At 51.9% G+C, this 17413-nt stretch overlaps 4 protein-coding genes across 4 annotated transcripts; 2 read left to right on the top strand and 2 right to left on the bottom strand.

Annotated features, from left to right (window-relative positions):
* Positions 1-710: 710 nt before the first annotated feature.
* On the bottom strand, positions 711-2688 carry UCRPA7_2959 (putative exocyst complex protein exo70 protein; the record flags this gene model as incomplete). Its single annotated transcript, XM_007915543.1, has 2 exons — positions 711-2416; positions 2478-2688. 2 exons carry the CDS (start codon positions 2686-2688, stop codon positions 711-713), a joined length of 1917 nt encoding a protein of 638 aa, XP_007913734.1.
* A 6892-nt stretch (positions 2689-9580) lies between these two features.
* UCRPA7_2960 (putative dna replication licensing factor mcm3 protein) lies at positions 9581-12370 on the top strand (the record flags this gene model as incomplete). Its single annotated transcript, XM_007915656.1, has 3 exons — positions 9581-9653; positions 9706-12280; positions 12337-12370. 3 exons carry the CDS (start codon positions 9581-9583, stop codon positions 12368-12370), a joined length of 2682 nt encoding a protein of 893 aa, XP_007913847.1.
* Positions 12371-12676: 306 nt separating this feature from the next.
* UCRPA7_2961 (putative mak32 protein) lies at positions 12677-14141 on the bottom strand (the record flags this gene model as incomplete). The annotated part of the gene is made up of 2 exons (XM_007915547.1): positions 12677-13833; positions 14021-14141. The coding sequence occupies 2 exons, from the start codon at positions 14139-14141 to the stop codon at positions 12677-12679; spliced, it is 1278 nt and encodes a 425-aa protein (XP_007913738.1).
* Positions 14142-15269: 1128 nt separating this feature from the next.
* On the top strand, positions 15270-17239 carry UCRPA7_2962 (putative adenylyl cyclase-associated protein; the record flags this gene model as incomplete). The annotated part of the gene is made up of 5 exons (XM_007915559.1): positions 15270-15313; positions 15506-15788; positions 15844-16169; positions 16224-16740; positions 16796-17239. 5 exons carry the CDS (start codon positions 15270-15272, stop codon positions 17237-17239), a joined length of 1614 nt encoding a protein of 537 aa, XP_007913750.1.
* Positions 17240-17413: the final 174 nt, after the last annotated feature.

Below are 17413 nucleotides of genomic sequence, written 5' to 3' on the forward strand. Positions count from 1 at the left end.
ATGAGTTTTTGCAAGGCTGCAGAATCGTGTACTTTTACTATACGTGTTACTCTTCTGAGAACCGACTATTTAGACATCAGCATGTCTGTGGAGTTATTCAGAGATAGTCTCGATAGCTCAATGGACACCGAAAGAGTCTCAATGCAGTAGACCTACCCTAGCTTGCGGCCAGAGTCACATTGGGCGCTGCGATGCGACAGCGGCAGCGCAGCTGATTCACCGTATCATGGATTTTCGAATGATTACCGTGCTGCTTGCAGCTGGGGTCATGTCCTCTTTAAGCCAAGGCTGTCCTATCTATCATATCTCATCATCGACAGGTTCGTCGGGGGTCGCAGCCAGCATTACCACATTGAGCCCAGCCCGAAACGCCTCAACCCCAAACAGGTATCTTCTCCCCAACAATTACCATTGAACTCCTGCAGCAGGGTAGCTGCGAATGAGCTACTCTGCTACTGAAGATCAGGTACAATACAGTACAGTACAGAACCCCTACGAACTCCGAACAAAGAAAAAAATAAGGAGGTTGCTATTCCCGAACGCAACCCCTCCCCCACGCAATGCAGCTTCGTGTCTATACATATTTGAGCCCCCTCTTCTCATAGGTGTCAACATCAATAAGCAAGAATATCCACGTGCAGCTAGATAAGCAAGACAGCATGTCTATGATCATGTCGTGACGTGTAAATGGCCTGACCTCCTCTTCGTGATTAATACAGGCTGAGGAAGACGGCGGCGATCGACGACTTGTCATATTTGACATATTTGCCTTTGCCTTTGTCCACTTCGTGGTAGCGGTCCCAGAACCTATTGTAAAGTGGCTCGAGCATCTGCTGGATGTCCTTTGCAAACATCTGGCGGACCTCTCGCTCCATGCTGAACGACTTGTGCTTCGAGACCATGTCATCGAAGCTGGCGTTGAACGCCTGGAACTTGCCTTTGATGTTCTCCTTGTCCTTAGACGACAGGCCCTTCAGAATTGAAGCCGAGTCTACGGCCCCCTGTCCCGAGGTGGGCCGTTGCGTGCGGTTGGTGTGGATCACGTCGAACAAGTGCATGGATACGTCCTTGCATGTATCTGTGTACAGAGAGGTTGCCTTCTTGCGCCACTGGTCGACGATGCCCATTCTCTGCTCCAATAGCGGTGCGAGGTCGGAATCTCGGATCATGCGCTCGACAATAGTGATGCTGTTGGCCAAGAAGACTCCTGCGACCGGCCGTCTGCCGAACAAGGTGCGCGCCCTAGATTCCAAGGATGACAGAAGGGCGTCAATAGTGTCAGTGCAGTAGTGCGCGAAAATCTCCTTGCCGTCGGCACCAATATCGAACGATGCGAGGCTTGGGATGCCGTCTCCGACACCTCCACCTCTTGCTGCTGCAGTCGACCGCCATCCCCCATCCCCCAGGGATATCATGATGCTGGATATTGGCCGTAGGAAGTCCACCATAGTCTGTAGCCTCTGCATGGTCTCGGACACGATCGGAACGGGAGCGCCATCCATAGGTAGTGTTGCCATTGCGGTTACTCTCCTCTTTGTGTCATCCAACAATTCAGCCAGTGATGACTTGGCGGTTTCTCGTACCGGCTTGAGATTGGCAGCCAGAGACATCTTTAACTCTCCTGTACGTGTCTCCAGGTTGTTGGACAGACCAGATATAATTTCCACCACCTCGTAAGCCAAGTAGCAGTCTGTGTTCAGGTGCGCCTTGATATGAGAATTCAGTTCTCGTAACGTTCGTGATAGTTCGGCCAGCGAAGCTTGGCAAGTTGCCTGGAAAACTGGCCCCCAGTCATCTCGCATAAAGATGCTACAAATGTTGTCGTATTCTGCAAGATATAGTCCCTCCATTGACTGAGCATATGTGCTGATCCCATTCGTCCCAGACCGGTAGATGGCATCCGGGTTCTTCTTCTTCGCTGTGTTCACACTAGCAGCCGCCAAGTTCACAAGTGTTGTTTGAAGGTACGGCCCACGAATGTCGGCGTATATCTTTGCTACAGGAGACTCCTGTGGCGCTCCTCCGCTTTCCCGAAAGGTCCCAGCAACATATGAGTTCATTAAGCCCAGCCTGGCGATTTTATCTTGTGCCAGCACTGGGAAAGGCTTCTGTTTTGTAATGAAGTGCAATGGTTCGATAGAACGCGGGGTTTCGCCTCGGAGCAGTTTGTCGAAGCTATTCTCCAGTTGTGTGTTGCCAGACTTGATAAGCCGTTGAAGGTCCGCAACTGTCTGCTGAGTAGCTCGGAGATTGGAGGCTTTCATATCTGCCAGTGCCTTATTGAGCCTCTTGATTGACCCCAAGTAGTTAGATAAGCCCGCCTTCTCTGGGCCCATTCGAATGATTTGTTCCTCGTCGTTCTTGCTATCGGCAGGTTGGCGGAGTCGCTCGATGGCTGCAATAACATTATCGATGTCTGCGTGATGATCGTCAGCATTTTGGGTAGGGAGCCTGAAAGATCGCTTTGGTAGACTCACTATGCCCCAGAATCTGCAATTTCTTCGTCTCCCCATTCAGTGGGCCGACGACTTCTCGCACGCTCTTTCCTGTGGCTTCTAACCTGCCCAGACATGCTTCGATCTTTTTGGTCAATTGCGTCGTCTTCTCGAGCCGGGAGTTGAGAACATCGACTTCGGCGCGCGCCTCCTCTTCGGCTGCATGCCGGCCATTGCTCAGGCCGACAGCCATGGTGCGCGATGATCGTGGAGGTGGAGAAGTGATGCGATCGTCACGTCGTCTGCTCCGCGACCAGAGGGTGGAGGTTGTGGAGGAGTTGAAGGTGCTGCTTCCTGGAGCCATAATGACAGGCGAGATGACGCTAATAAAACCGGGGCGACGGCTGTTAAGGTCTGGCAGTTGTCAGGGATCCCCTGTAATGATTTACAGTTTACGGAGCTCTTTGATACATGCCAAATATGCGAAACGTAGAAAGAACAACAACAATATCACATCGCTATTCGAGATGTAACAGAGTATTGATGGCAGTTCTCCATATGAATAGCCCATGCAACCACTTGACGGGCCTTACTATCTGCACACCTTGTCATTGGCCAGCAATCGCCTGGTTCCCTGATTCATTATCCCTAAAGGGAACCCGACACGCGGATACCGTGCCAATGAAAAGAAGGTATACGGCAATCAGACTGACCTATAGGATGACACCGAGGCCTTGCATCCTCAATGAGACGGGGGACTACTTAGTCCGCTACGGCCATCCCCTTAGGTCTTGACGATGCTAGCAAGCGCAGAGTCATGTGCCTAGAAAAAGGCGAGGGTTGTTTCTGTGTATTGGTACTGGTCCCTCTGATTGAAGAGAAGACTTGGAGCGTCTGTTCCGATGTAGACTGTTGATCTGCGCTTGTCAAAAGAAGCAAAACAGAAAACAAGGCAGACGTGCATCATCCGTCTGTCGATCAAGCCTCTGCATCCAATGTTGCGCCTTATGAACCGACGTGTCCTCCTGCTTCCTACGGAGGGAAATCAGCCTTACCACGTGCCGACTATGGAGCCGACAGGGGAAATGCCGGCTATCGCCTTGTCAGTGACAATGTATCGGGCCGAGTTTCTCCCCCTCTGGGGTGGTACGGCGTTCTGGAGAAGATATTCGGGCCTTGATTGGACCTCGACTCGCTGGATTCGGCGAGCTTATTACTGAGCTCTTTTCACGTCTTCTCTTGTCAACCTCAATGTATCTCTCCCTTTCCTCCGATATGTGTAATAGTTGGAGGGCTATTTTCCTAAAACGCTCGTGTATACATTGGAACAGCCGTAGTGACCAACTCTTTAACCGGTAAAGCGAGGAAACGCAAAGCAGCTTTAGTCGGCATCATAATCTTAACCCTTTGGTGGTTCTCTAGCTGTCCGCTGTGAGGTTGCTTCACCGGAAGATAACGAATGGATACAGCCCTGGTCACCTGAAACACTTATTCGTTGCGATGCACAAGAAAGAAGTCCTCGATGAGCCGAGACACTGTGTCGACGATATACTCGATATCTTCCTTCGTTACGATGTAAGCAGGGGAAATGATGATGTGATCTCCGTTCACCCCATCGTATGTGCCTGCACCAGGGTATACCGTCATCTCATAGCCCTTTGTCAACGACATTTCGCTGATTTTCATCGCAAGGCCATCCTGTGCGGGAAAGGGTAATGCTCGAGTCTTATCAGCGACGAACTCAATTCCCCAAAAAAGCCCACGTCCACGGATATCTCCCACATTAGGATGTGAATCGAGACGGCTATGGAGCAGGCTACCTAGGAGGGTGCCCATATTACGAACATTGGTGAGAAGCCCATCTTCACGTATAATTCGTTGGACTGCCAGGGCGGCGGCACAGCCAACAGGGTGGCCCTGGTAGGTATGTCCATGTACAAAGGCCCTGGAAGGCGTCAGTCTTATGCTGACAAGCTGAAATAGTTGAGTCTATACTCACCCGGTTCCTTTGTCGAAGGCATCGACCACGCCGTTGCTTAAAAGCACAGCTGCCACTGGCTGATAACCTCCACCAAGACACTTGCCGATAGTCTCAATATCTGGGGCAACCCCTTCCTGTTCCCAAGCGTGAAGGGTTCCTGTACGTCCCATGCCGGACATGATCTCGTCTAAAATTAATAATGCTCCATATTTCCGGCAGACTGCTTGCATGGCCTCGAAATAGCCAGCCACCGCTGGAACGCATCCTAGTGCCTAGAGCGTTCAGTATAACGGATACCAGCCATTGCGGTCAGGGAAAGCGTACTGCTCCAACCACAGGCTCAGCTACAAAGGCACAGACACGTTCCGGCCCGATTCTTTGGAACTCCTGGTCGAGTTCAGCAGCCAACCGGTCGACATACTGGCCATCTGTCTCTCCCTGTACTTTCCCACGGTATGAATAGCATGGCGACACTTTCGAGGTGTTCGGGTTAAGCATCGGTTCAAATTTGGCTCTTCGATAGACGTGGCCACCCACAGCCAGAGCCCCCAACGTGGTGCCGTGGAAGGATTGGTTGCGCGCGATGAAGTGTATACGCTCTGGTTCGGGAGACTCCTTTTCAAGGAAATATTGTCTCGCTATCTTCATGGCCGCTTCCATTGCCTCGGAGCCTGGATGAGAAGGATCAGTTTCGGTTGATCATATCGATTTGGGGATACCGACCAGAATTCACAATGTAAGCTCGAGCCATCTGTCCTTGCGTCGAGTTGACAAGTTCTCGAGCAAGATCCTCACACACTTGAGTGGTGAAGAAGACGCTGCCACAATAAGTTACTTTACTCATCTGCTTTGTCATAGCCTGGATCACTCTCTTGTCTCCATGACCTAGACAAGTAACTGCTGCACCGCCGGATCCATCAAATATTTTTCGTCCACTTTTCAGGAAGAGATAATTGCCTTCTCCTTCTTCAACCGAGTCAAACTGTGCGTGCAGTTGTCGTTGGAGCAAAGCAGACCTGCTCTGCTTATCTATCCCGTTCGTATCGGCAAACTTATCAGCATTGCTCCACGCCATATCGTTACTTCCGATCAAGGACGGTTTAGAACGCAGGGATTCGTGCAGCTAGCAAGAACTTCAAGGGAAAATATCACTGAAACCGCACGAAGTTGAATAATCTCTATGGATTACGAGTATATGGCCTTGAACTACAAGGGTGCAAGGGACAGCTAAGGTCACGGAGGAGCCTAAACGATCTTTAATACCTGGAGCTTCTTAACTTGTAGGATCCATCTTGAGTTGGGCTTACGTGGGGCTGCTCTATAGCTCGATCGTACGGCACCGTCGATATCTACGGCAGGCTACGCCGACCTATCCTCCCTTGCCACAACGGCTCCTTTAGCGTTTCCGTCATTGAACATAGGGGATGGCCGCCAGCGGCTTGAGGTACGTTATCATTGGTAATGTACCGACAGAGTGTGGATAGGCTGTTACCGTCAGGCGTTCGTCGACCTACCATAACACTAACAGCGGACGAGTGGCCCGGGTCCGATTTAGTCGGCTCTGTGGAGCTTCGGGTGTATGCTTGATTCGCCGCCAGACTTCTGCGCCTTTCGCTAGTCGCCCAGAAAGGCAACACAAGCAATGCTACCTTGTGTTGGTTGTGCATCCGAACCATACTTTCCGAGGTTTTTGGGAGCTCTTAGATTGCGCGGACTGGTTTCCGGTGAATAACGCATTACTATTGGAGCGAGGCAAGAGTTAAGATATCATGATTCTACAACTTAGACGATAAATTCTGGTGATGGCTCGTTTGTGACACGTGGGATCAACTGTCTGCGGTCTCCCGCCATCAAAACCCCCTGATTACAGCGACTTTTGTGCAACCGAAGCCATGCCTGAGCCTCCTTTTCGGCAGCTTTGAAGGAATGTGCGGGGGAAGCGAGCATAGCAGGCATGTTCGGCTTCCCGAACTCGGCTGACACTTCGATTCCCATGCCGAGTCCACTTGTCAGAAATCACCAGCAGCAGGCTGCAGGCATACAGCTTAGCCTGTTTAGATCTTAGTTGGACCACTTCTCTGGGACATTGTATGGTAACCTGGAGCTGTAAAGGACTGCAACCACGATTGCTGAGTCTGCTGAAAAACATTGATCAATCATAGCGGAAGACGATTACCAATACCAGTCTCTCGGCTTCGCAGTGAAGCTGGCTCGAACCACCGTAATTGTCTGGAGAAATATGACGAGTCTTATTGGACTGAAATCAACTTGCTTCTTGCGAAAGAACTGTCACTTCATTCTCGCTCAGTTACCTATGACAAGCGACGTCGGCGTATGAGTTGCAGGAGATTCCGTCAGGAGCGGTTCACCGACTCCGAATCCGACCGGGAATTGACTCGCGCTGCTTTCGACGGGATATGATGCGAGATTTACTGTCACTTCTCGTATTAAGCGGCAACCTGTCATGCGATTTCTTGCTCGTGGATTTCCGCGGTGCAACAGACATATCCCGGTATGCATGAGAGAGAACACCTGCCTGATCACAGTCGTACGGAGACACAGAGCTGCTGTAAGACATTGTACAGGCTTAGACTGTGAGCTGGGTTGAGACGACCAACTGACTCACACTGTACGTGCTCACCTTGTTGACTTTGGAAGCGACAACGGCGGTGCCCACGCAATGTCTCTCGAAAAGAAAGTCGGAGCGCGGGTGGACGAGTAGAAGAAATCATGAAAGCCACATATCTCGAATACTCTTCCTTCTTGGCTGGTCGATTCGTGATAAACGAGTCATGCTTTACTTCGAGCTTGTCCCACGACGACTAACAATGCAGGCATCGCGAAACACTAAAATGCTTGGTGTCCTTTTACAATTACTCCTCAACCGTTATCATGTATTGTGCCTATCCTTCTCTTGCATTGCGCTCTTCAACTTTTATTGACGAGAATTCTGTCTATTCGATACCCAGAAATTCAGTCTTGGGCCTTCGGCTTCATAATGAGGAGAAATGACATGTTCAATACTCACCTTTTCCGTAGTGCTCACCGAGAACGGGCCGTGCCGTGTCATTTCTTCCAACCTCTAGGGCACTTCCGCTTCGGAATATTGCAGCGAGAATCGAAAGTGTCCCGTGACAAAAGATAGCCATTAGCTTACCTGTCTCTGCTTCGGTGGTTACAGCTTATTGCAGCAAGGCGAGTCATGGACGGCATTAGGCGGCTTGGGGTGGTGAACGGCCATACCGTAATTCAGTCTCACGGAGCTGAAAGTATGGATGAACCTACCTAGATCCTCTCGCATAACGCGCCTATCGAAGGGCCTCGGATGACGGTTTCGTCCTGGCATGCCTCTTTTGGACGTGTTGCATGCTGTTGGCTTGAAAGACCAACAGGTGGTCTTATTGATCATCGACATGCAGTCTCAGCCACAGTCCTAGCGTTCTCGGACCTCTCCGGTCCTGCAGCTCGATGCGAAATTCTCGACAGCTTGAGACTGTACCTTGACCGGAACTTTGATTCAGGTTCATAATGTAGCTTTGTTTATCGACTCTAGACTTTGTAAGCACTTTAATACCTTGTTTTCACAGACTAAACAATATTGACGTTGTTCTTGTTTTACCCATTCTACAGTACTACTGCAGATATTATGATGCAATCTAACAAGGTAAAAGCAACATTTCTTCGAAGCTGAGGGCCTGTCCTTTCAAAACTATTTACCAATTGATAGGTACGATGAGACGCAGAAACCCAAGGGCTCAGCCAAGCAGCTGATTGGAGCCCAGAAAGTGGCAAAAAATGCAAGGTGCTCGAAAACCCGCACTTCTTTTGGAATTGATAATTTTTTTAACGCTCATCAAGACCGGGATTGCCTCCTATTTGTTACGGGAAAAGCCCGAAAACAACACCTAGACCAGGTGAGGTCTTGTGGAGGTTGCCGGAGAGGAGTTGTGCATCTGTTGTACGACTCAAGCGAATGCTACGCTGAAAAGATCCGACTTTATGAGCCGCCAATACCAACTGCTTAAAAAGAAGGAATGTGCATGAGAGATATTTAAAATGTTAACACCCCAAATCATGACGGCCTACCCGACCTTGGCAATATCACGTCGTTCACAAAATAGCAATAGCGTAATTCTCCAAGTAACCTGCATTGCATAGAGTTTGAACAGGCTACCATCCTCATTGATATGCGACGATCCTGCAGCTGCAGCAGTGAATTGCGAATGGTCAACCAAGCATATGAACTTTCCTTTTGAGGATCGCTTGATATGTAAAAGAGATCTACAGTGAGACAAGTTAACTGAAACGGTGACAAGAGGCTACCAACTGCCAGCGAAACGACCCTGGTCAATCCAATAGCTGACTCCAATAGCACCTCATCATGTTGTTATCGAAAGTCGGTATATGATATAGTAGAAGAGCAATAGAGTCTTGGAGTGGCTGATGTATTTTGCAAAGACGGCAAAATTCACTTACAAGATTGGAGCAGTGTAAAAGAAGATCTAAGTCTACCTAGGTATTGAGTAACATCTCTACAACCGAATTATATCGTTAGAAGTGAAGGATAGTCTCATGCCAAAAAGTTTAGCTTCTTGATAGGACCAGGGTCAGCAGGCGAGCATCCAGAACATGAGGGTGAAAATGGTCCACAATGTTTATGATCACTGCTTTATCTTAGATGTACTCCTCTGCCATGATAATGAATGTTAGGTCGGCAAGGGCATCATTACCTGCACAACAAGAGACTATTACCTTGGGAGAAGTTGTTGGACCTGTGGTAATGAACAGAACCTTCAAGACCTTGATGAGTATTACGACTCTCAACACTGAGTATCTTCACCCTTCAAAATTAACGTTTGTTACCCTGGGAGGAAGAAAAAGAGTTGAATCTACCTCCTTGCTGGTTGTGGGGCAATCCCGTGGCTCGTTCGCGGTTGCTGGGAGACAATTAAAGCCCTTGCCCGAAAAGGCGTCCTGTGATTGGTTAAAAACCACTTAACGCGCCCCTGACGCGCCTTTCCACTCCTGACGCGAAAACGCGTCTTCCTCGATCCCACTTTACAGCCCTCAATTGCCAGCCCTTTCTCCATCTCCATTTTCCCTCCATGCAAAGTTGCGGAAGGTCGACAGAAATCAAGCATTGAACCGACCACCAGAACGCATCATGGATTCTTTCATGCTCCGTGATGAGGCCACGCGCATGCGTGTGCAGAGGGCAGAGCAGTTCCTTGATCCTCGTCAGTATTGCTCGGCTGCCTTTCATCTTCTCATGCTAACCGTCGCACACAGATGATCAAAATGTGCGAAGCTACAGATCGGACATCATATTGATGCTCCAGAAGAATCAGCGCCGTTTAGTCGTCAACATCGATCACGTTCGCGAACACGATGCCGAGATTGCAGAAGGTCTCCTCCTCGAGCCGTTCGACTATTCTCTCGCTTTCAACCATGCTCTCAAGGAGATTGTCAAGACTATCCCACAGGCTCACCCTGATCAGACGGCTGAGGATGTCATGTACTACTGTGCCTGGGCTGGCAGCTTTGGTCTGCACTCCTGCAACCCGAGAACCTTGTCCTCTCAGCATCTCAACCACATGGTCTCGATCGAGGGTATTGTGACGAGATGCTCCCTAATTCGGCCGAAGGTGGTCAAGAGCGTACACTACAATGAGAAGGAGAACAAGTTCCACTTCAGAGAGTACCGTGACGCGACGATGACGACTGGCGTCACCACCTCCAGTGTTTATCCGACAGAAGATGACCAAGGCAACCCGCTCACAACCGAGTACGGATGGTCTACTTATAGAGATCACCAGACTATCTCGATCCAAGAAATGCCGGAGAGGGCACCTGCTGGCCAGCTACCTCGTGGTGTTGACGTGATCCTGGACGACGACCTCGTAGACAAGGTCAAACCAGGTGATCGTATTCAGCTCGTTGGCATGTACAAGACGCTCGGTAATCGTAATACCAATCACAACAGCGCGCTGTTCAAGACAGTGATCCTGGCCAACAATATTGTTCTGCTTTCATCAAAGGCCGGAGGCGGTGTGGCAACTGCCACTATCACAGACACCGATCTTCGAAACATCAACAAGGTTGCGAAGAAGAAGAACCTGTTCGAACTTCTCTCACAATCCTTAGCCCCGAGTATCTACGGACATGACTACATCAAGAAAGCAATTCTTCTAATGCTTCTTGGTGGTATGGAGAAGAATTTGGAGAACGGTACCCATCTTCGTGGTGACATCAACATTCTAATGGTCGGTGACCCATCTACCGCCAAATCCCAGCTCTTGCGCTTTGTCCTCAACACTGCTCCCCTAGCAATTGCCACTACTGGCCGTGGGTCATCTGGTGTCGGTCTGACTGCTGCCGTCACCTCTGACAAGGAGACGGGAGAGAGAAGACTTGAAGCTGGTGCCATGGTTATGGCTGACAGGGGCGTGGTGTGTATTGACGAGTTCGACAAGATGTCCGATATTGACAGAGTTGCGATCCACGAAGTTATGGAGCAACAGACTGTTACCATTGCCAAGGCTGGTATTCACACGTCGTTGAATGCCCGTTGCAGCGTTGTCGCCGCTGCCAATCCAATCTTTGGGCAGTACGATCCTCATAAGGATCCTCACAAGAACATTGCTCTGCCGGATTCTCTTCTGTCGCGTTTCGATTTACTGTTCGTTGTTACAGACGACATCGAGGACACTCGGGATCGTCAAGTCTCGGAGCACGTTCTCCGAATGCACAGGTATCGCCGGCCGGGTACGGAGGAGGGTGCTCCGGTCCGTGAGAATGCGCAACAATCTCTCAGTGTTGGACAGCAAGCCCAGGGTGACTCCCAGAAGCCGACCGAAGTGTTCGAGAAATTCGATGCCATGCTACACTCAGGCGTCACTACGACCTCTGGCCGTGGAGCCAACAAGAAGCACGAGGTCTTGAGCATTGCCTTCATGAAGAAGTATATCCAGTACGCCAAGACAAGAATAAGACCAATCCTCACTCAAGAGGCTTCCGATCGTATTGCAGATATCTACGTTGGCCTGAGAAATGACGAGATGGAGGGTAACCAGCGCAGGACATCTCCTATGACCGTCCGTACGCTTGAAACCCTTATCCGTCTTGCAACAGCACATGCGAAGTCTAGACTCTCCAACAGAGTGGAAGAGAGAGATGCCGTTGCTGCAGAGGGCATTCTTCGATTCGCCTTGTTCAAGGAGATTGTCGAAGATGAGTCTCGCAAGAAGAGGAGAAAGACACGCCCGCTGGAGTCCGATTCGTCCGAAGAGGAAAGCTCCAGCTCAGAGGATGATGACGATGACAACTACCGCGGCAGCCGAGCACGGAATGGAACCGCTCGATCATCTCGCCCAATTGCACGAGCGAGAGGAGCCAATGGCCGTCGTAATGGCGCAAATGGTGCCGCAGGAGGAAGCTCGAGGGCTTCACCCGAAGCTGAGGAGGAAGAGGAAGAAGAAGATATCTACAACGCCACCCCTCGGCGCTCGGGCCGAAGCGCTGGTGCAGGCACAAATGGGCAGTCGAGTCAGCTATCATTTGCGTCATCAGTACCAGCGTCTCAGCTAGAGTCACAAACTCAGGAAGACACCCAGGACGACGCAGACCTCGCTAGCGGCGCTGCTGGCCTGAGCCTGGATGTTCCCATCAGTGACGCGCGCCTAAACGCATTCAGGACCACCCTTGGTCCGCTCCAGAACACTGATCTCTTTGAGGATGACGCTGCTGATGTTGACGAGCTCATCGCCGCTGTCAACAGGAAGCTTGGATCCCGAAGCGGTGGTGCCTTCAGCAAGGAAGAGGCCATCAAGGCTCTCACAAAGATGACCGAGCTGAACCAGATAATGTAAGGACCTACTTTCTCACAACTATATGCAACTCGAACTGACCTTTCCTCTCTAGGTACACTGATGGAGAATCTGTCTACAAGATTTGAGCTTGTAATGTTGTTGCACATTGGCAGGGGCGGTCAGGAGTTAAGGTTCAGGACTAGAACGGACGTACAGCATGATTTAGGACAACGTGTAATGGGCTGATGAACCTTGAGCTGTAATGAATAGGAATGTCTATTAAGAAGCCTTGCCTGCTTTTGAGATGCCGTCCAAGTATTACCCCTCATGTTCCAGTAAAACCTAACTGCAAACAAGAAAAATTGATGTGCGATGTGCCCTCCTGTCTGCACATAACATGAGCCATCCTGGGACTCAGGATCTGTTTCTGTCTAAACCTCGTGTCTCTCATATTAAGTGGGAATCCAGCCGATCCGGTCGTGAAAGTCTCTCAGCCTGTCGTCTACTCGAACGCCATTCCAGGTCTCGTTGCCTTCCTCATCCTTCCCTATCTCAGGGACACCAACCTGCTCAATGGCAAAGCTAGCCGCGACGCTGCCCCATGTCGCAGCCTCCTCAACCCCCTTTCCTCTCGCCAGACCGACAGCCAAGCCGCCGAGGAACGTATTACCGCCGCCCGTCGGATCGACAACCTTGCCTTTGTCAGTGTGCACCGCCGGAATCCACCGCTCGATGCCCGGGTCCACCTCAATCTCCTCGCGTGCGATCGAGCCCCCTTCGTCCTGCAGCAGGCCCGCGAACAGCGCCTCCATGTCCGTATCCGGCTGCAGCCCACCGCGAGTGTAGTCCTTCTTGCGCCGCTTCGTGCCGCTCTTGGCCCCGGTCGTCCTCTTGCGGCCGCCGTTGCGCGCCACGTAGCAGCCCTTCTCCCCGGCGCGGACCACGAGCGTGAAGCTCTGCAGCGGCATCGAGCCGAGCAGCTGCTCGCAGCTGCGCTCGACGGCCGACGTGGAGATCTCGCCGGTCTCCGGGTCCAGCCCCGTGTCGCCCATGAAGCCGGCCAGCTCGGCGTGGTTGGGCGAGCAGATGTCGACGATCGGCAGGCAGTTGGTGAGGTTGAGCAGCTCCTCGGGCGTGCACAGGTCCGGCACCGGCTCCCAGATGATGACGGGCTTGCCGGTGTACTGGTCCGGGTCGATCTCGGCCTTGCGGCGGGTGACGATCTCGGTGACGAGCTCCCGGCACCGCGCGGGGCTGCACACCATATGGAAGGCGCGCGAGTTCAGCAGCTCCGGCGTGAGGTCCGCGCCCGTGAGTCGCTTCTTAGGCGTTGTGTACTTGAAGGCGCGGCGCTCGGACTCGTCGACGTAGCCGTTCCAGCCACGCGTAGTCAGCCGGGCAGGATCCTCACGGAATATGGCTGTTGTTTCCCAGCTCTCCACGAGGGTGGTAATCGACTCCGGGAAGTCTGAGCCCTTATCTATGATCCAGCCCACGGTTGACGACAGCGGAGGCGGGGAGAGCAGCCGGGCTCCCAGGGCGGAATAGGAGCCAGCACCGCCCAGAATATCCCGGACAGCAGGCTTGGGTGGTAAATACTCGATCTCATCTTATTTCGTGTTAGTATGTCTATGACTGGTGCTCAACTTGCAACGAGGGAGATCATCATGGTGGGGTAAAATGAGACGCTCTGGGCCGTTTTAAATCCAGAAAGTTAGACACAAAGAGAGAAAACCGGATACGTCTTTTAGGATGAGATATACTGAGACCCCGAGTGTAGGCGATGAAGAAAAAACCCGCGATTATGAGAAAGGTCTCACCTATGATGAACATGCCCAACGTCACAAAATCGATGCCCTGGCGCTCGAGTGACTTGTCGTCGTCGTCCGAGGACGCTTTGGACGTCGTTTGGTCCATGGCGGCTGAGTGACTGATCGACACCAGCTTCACTTGTTCGGCGTCCCCAATGACATACAGAGCATCTGTGTCATCTGCGAAGGGGGCCCGCTTACTGTGTCGTGAAGCAAACACCTGGGAGGCCGAGTTCGAGTTGGTGCGATGGTAAGTGCCAGCACGTGAGAGCTCACATAAAGAGTGTGTATGTGTGTGTTTGTGGACGCTGGGAAAAAGCAGCAGCAGTGTTTATCATTTGGGGGCAATCAGGCACTGTATTATTGTCAAACGAGCAGTTACGTGTCAAGCTACGAGTTGTTAAGGCAGTCTATCAAAGATCTATCAGATTCGAATGACTCTGTTCCTCCCTTTTTCGTTCTAACAGGGCGCCACTATACCGCTCTCATGCACCTGCAGCCTTGCCAGGCCCGAAGCCTCACCCTGACCTTACCTATTGAGGCCCCGTAGAATACAAAGGTTAGGCTAAGCTTGAGGTACCTCAGCGGCGGTATAGCTCTGGTGGGGCCCTGTCGTACCCGAAATTACGGGGCCCGGATGCAGGTCAGCGGCCATTGGCCAGCGGGTCAATCTGCTGAAGCTTCCAAGGTTCAGGGGTGCCCCGTCCCGTTGCTGGTGAAGACACAGCTGCTGCACGCACTGCAGCATGGAACGGGGTGGCTCCATTGTCTGTGTTACGGCCTCGACTTTTCTTTTATGCGCCAATCCTCCTTCCCATCTGACACAGGCACCATCATAATCGTACTTCAAGTGGCTTCGCGATTCCCTCACTCTTCAGCTTCTTTTTATAGCTGCTTGGTTGGATAATTAATCAGTTTATTCACAGACAAACACCTGCCCATCGGGCTGTCTAGTTGTTGTTGTTATATCTGCTGCCTGAGAGATCCTCCGCAATTACGCGGCGTTTGTCTCGAACTCTCTCTTCTCCGTCGCCTGCGATTTCGATCTCATCATCGAGCGCTGACATATCCATATGCTATAGCCTTGATCGATTCGAGACTAGCTGCCTATCAAAAACACACTCTGCTATTTGTGTCTCTGCGTGCCCCCAGAACTCGACATCACCTCCCTCGTTCTCTCCCACGAAGTCGGCGACTTTCCTGACCTGGAGCTGCTACTCCCGAACCTGCCACGATGGCGACCAACAACATGCATAATCTTACCACTCTAATCAAACGGTACGTCGAGCATCCGGCAAGATTCATCTGATGCCTCTACGGGGGGGAAACCTCGGTATCTCCGTATTTGCTGGCGTCATGTCTTCCACTTCGAAGGGCATCCCTGGCTGCAACAGAATGGCCCGCACTTACGATGACCTCAATCATGGTTTCTGCCATCAATGCTCGGGCTTATACTGATTTCTTTGCCAGGCTTGAGGCTGCCACCGCTCGCCTCGAGGACATAGCTTCTTCCACGATCGAGCTACCGCAAGCTGTGCCCGCCCTCTCCCAGCCAATGGCTTCCCCCCCCTCCGCAGCATCTGGCGTCTCGACACCTGCACCACCGCCGCCGGCTCCTGCGCCAGCAGCTCCGGTCCCCCAGCCGTCCGAGCCGCTGCCGGAATCGATCGAGGACTTTGATGCTTTTATGGAGACTTCCCTGGGGAAATATGCAAAGCTCAGCCAGCAATTGGGCGGATTGATCGCCGAGCAGGTGCGTCGATGGTAGCAAGCTCAATGCTGAGGCTGTAGGCTGACCAGTTTCGTAGGCTGCGAAGGTTGTACAAGGGTTCAAGGAGCAACGGAAATTCCTCCTCATCACGACAAAGGCGAAGAAACCCGATCTTTCCACCGGCTCCGAGATGTCTGTTTACCAGGACCTATTGAAGCCTATTAACGAGGCGCTTATGGCTGTCGGCAGCCTCAGGGACTCCAGCCGTTCCTCGCCCGTGTACAGCCAGCTGAGTGCAGTAGCCGACGGAATCATGGTTCTAGCTTGGGTGACTGCTGACGGCCGGCCACACAAGCACGTTGAGGAGTCTTTGGGTACTGCTCAGTACTGGGGCAACCGCGTGCTCAAGGAGAACAAGGACAAGTATGTTTGAAGAGAACACTCAGTGTCACATTGGATTTCTAACTTGTCGTACAGGGACCCCGCACAGGTGGAATGGATTCAGTCCTTCTATCAAATGTTCCGTGACTTGACTGAGTACGTTAAGCAATACTACCCCAGCGGTATTCCTTGGAACCCCAAGGGACAGCCTGCTGGTGAAGTGGCCAAGTCGATTGCCGCAAGCGTGAACGGCGCACCAGCTCCTCCACCTCCTGGAGCTGCCGGCAGTGCCCCCCCTCCGCCGCCTCCGCCTGGCCCACCACCGGTCCTTCAGATTAAGGAGCAGAAGGCCCCCGCAACGAATGGCAGTAACGGACTCGGAGCCGTTTTCTCGGAGCTGAACAAGGGTGAGGCCGTCACCAAGGGCCTGCGTAAAGTCGACAAGTCTGAGATGACGCACAAGAACCCGTCGTTACGTGCTAGTTCGACAGTGTCTGGCCACGACGGATCTGCGCGTGGAAAGAGCCCTGCTCCTGGGAAGAAGCCGAAGCCGGAGGCTATGCGGGTTAAGAAGCCGCCCAAGAAGGAGCTGGAGGGCAACAAGTGGACGATTGTAAGTTGGACAGTCATCGACCTCCTAGAATAACGTCACTAATGCACTATTGCAGGAGAACTTTGAGAAAGAATCACAGCCTATTGAGATTGAGGCCTCAATTTCCCACTCAATTCTCATTAGCAAGTGCAACAACACAACCATCATCATCAAGGGCAAGGCGAACGCGGTTACTATTGAGAACACCAATCGACTAAGCCTCGTCGTCGACTCCCTTGTATCATCCGTCGACGCAGTCAAGTCGCAGAACTTTGCGCTGCAGGTAATGGGCGTCATCCCGACCGTTATGATGGATCAGATCGACGGTGCTTCCATCTACTTCAGCAAGGAGAGCGCGAGCACGAAGATCATCCATAGCAAGTCTGCGGGCATCAACCTCAACATCATCTCCGGGCCTGACGAGGACTACAAGGAGCTGCCGCTGCCTTCCCAGATGTCGTCCTACTACGACCCCAAGGTTGGCGACCTGGTCAACGAGATCGTGTCACATTGCGGTTGAGCATGACCGTTGGGCCGTTGGCCGATCTGTAGGATTACAGGGTGACCCAGGAGGGTTGGTTAGCTTGTGGCATTTAGTGTAGCATCAGTTTTTCATCCCGAGGAGCGTCTCATGCTGCCGTAGCTTTTGTAGACAGGCTCTGTTTGTTGCTTTCTAAACGAAGAAGCTGAAATT

Source organism: Phaeoacremonium minimum, assembly GCF_000392275.1.
Source record: "Phaeoacremonium minimum UCRPA7 unplaced genomic scaffold PA7_03_scaffold_222, whole genome shotgun sequence".
NCBI lineage: Eukaryota > Fungi > Ascomycota > Sordariomycetes > Togniniales > Togniniaceae > Phaeoacremonium > Phaeoacremonium minimum.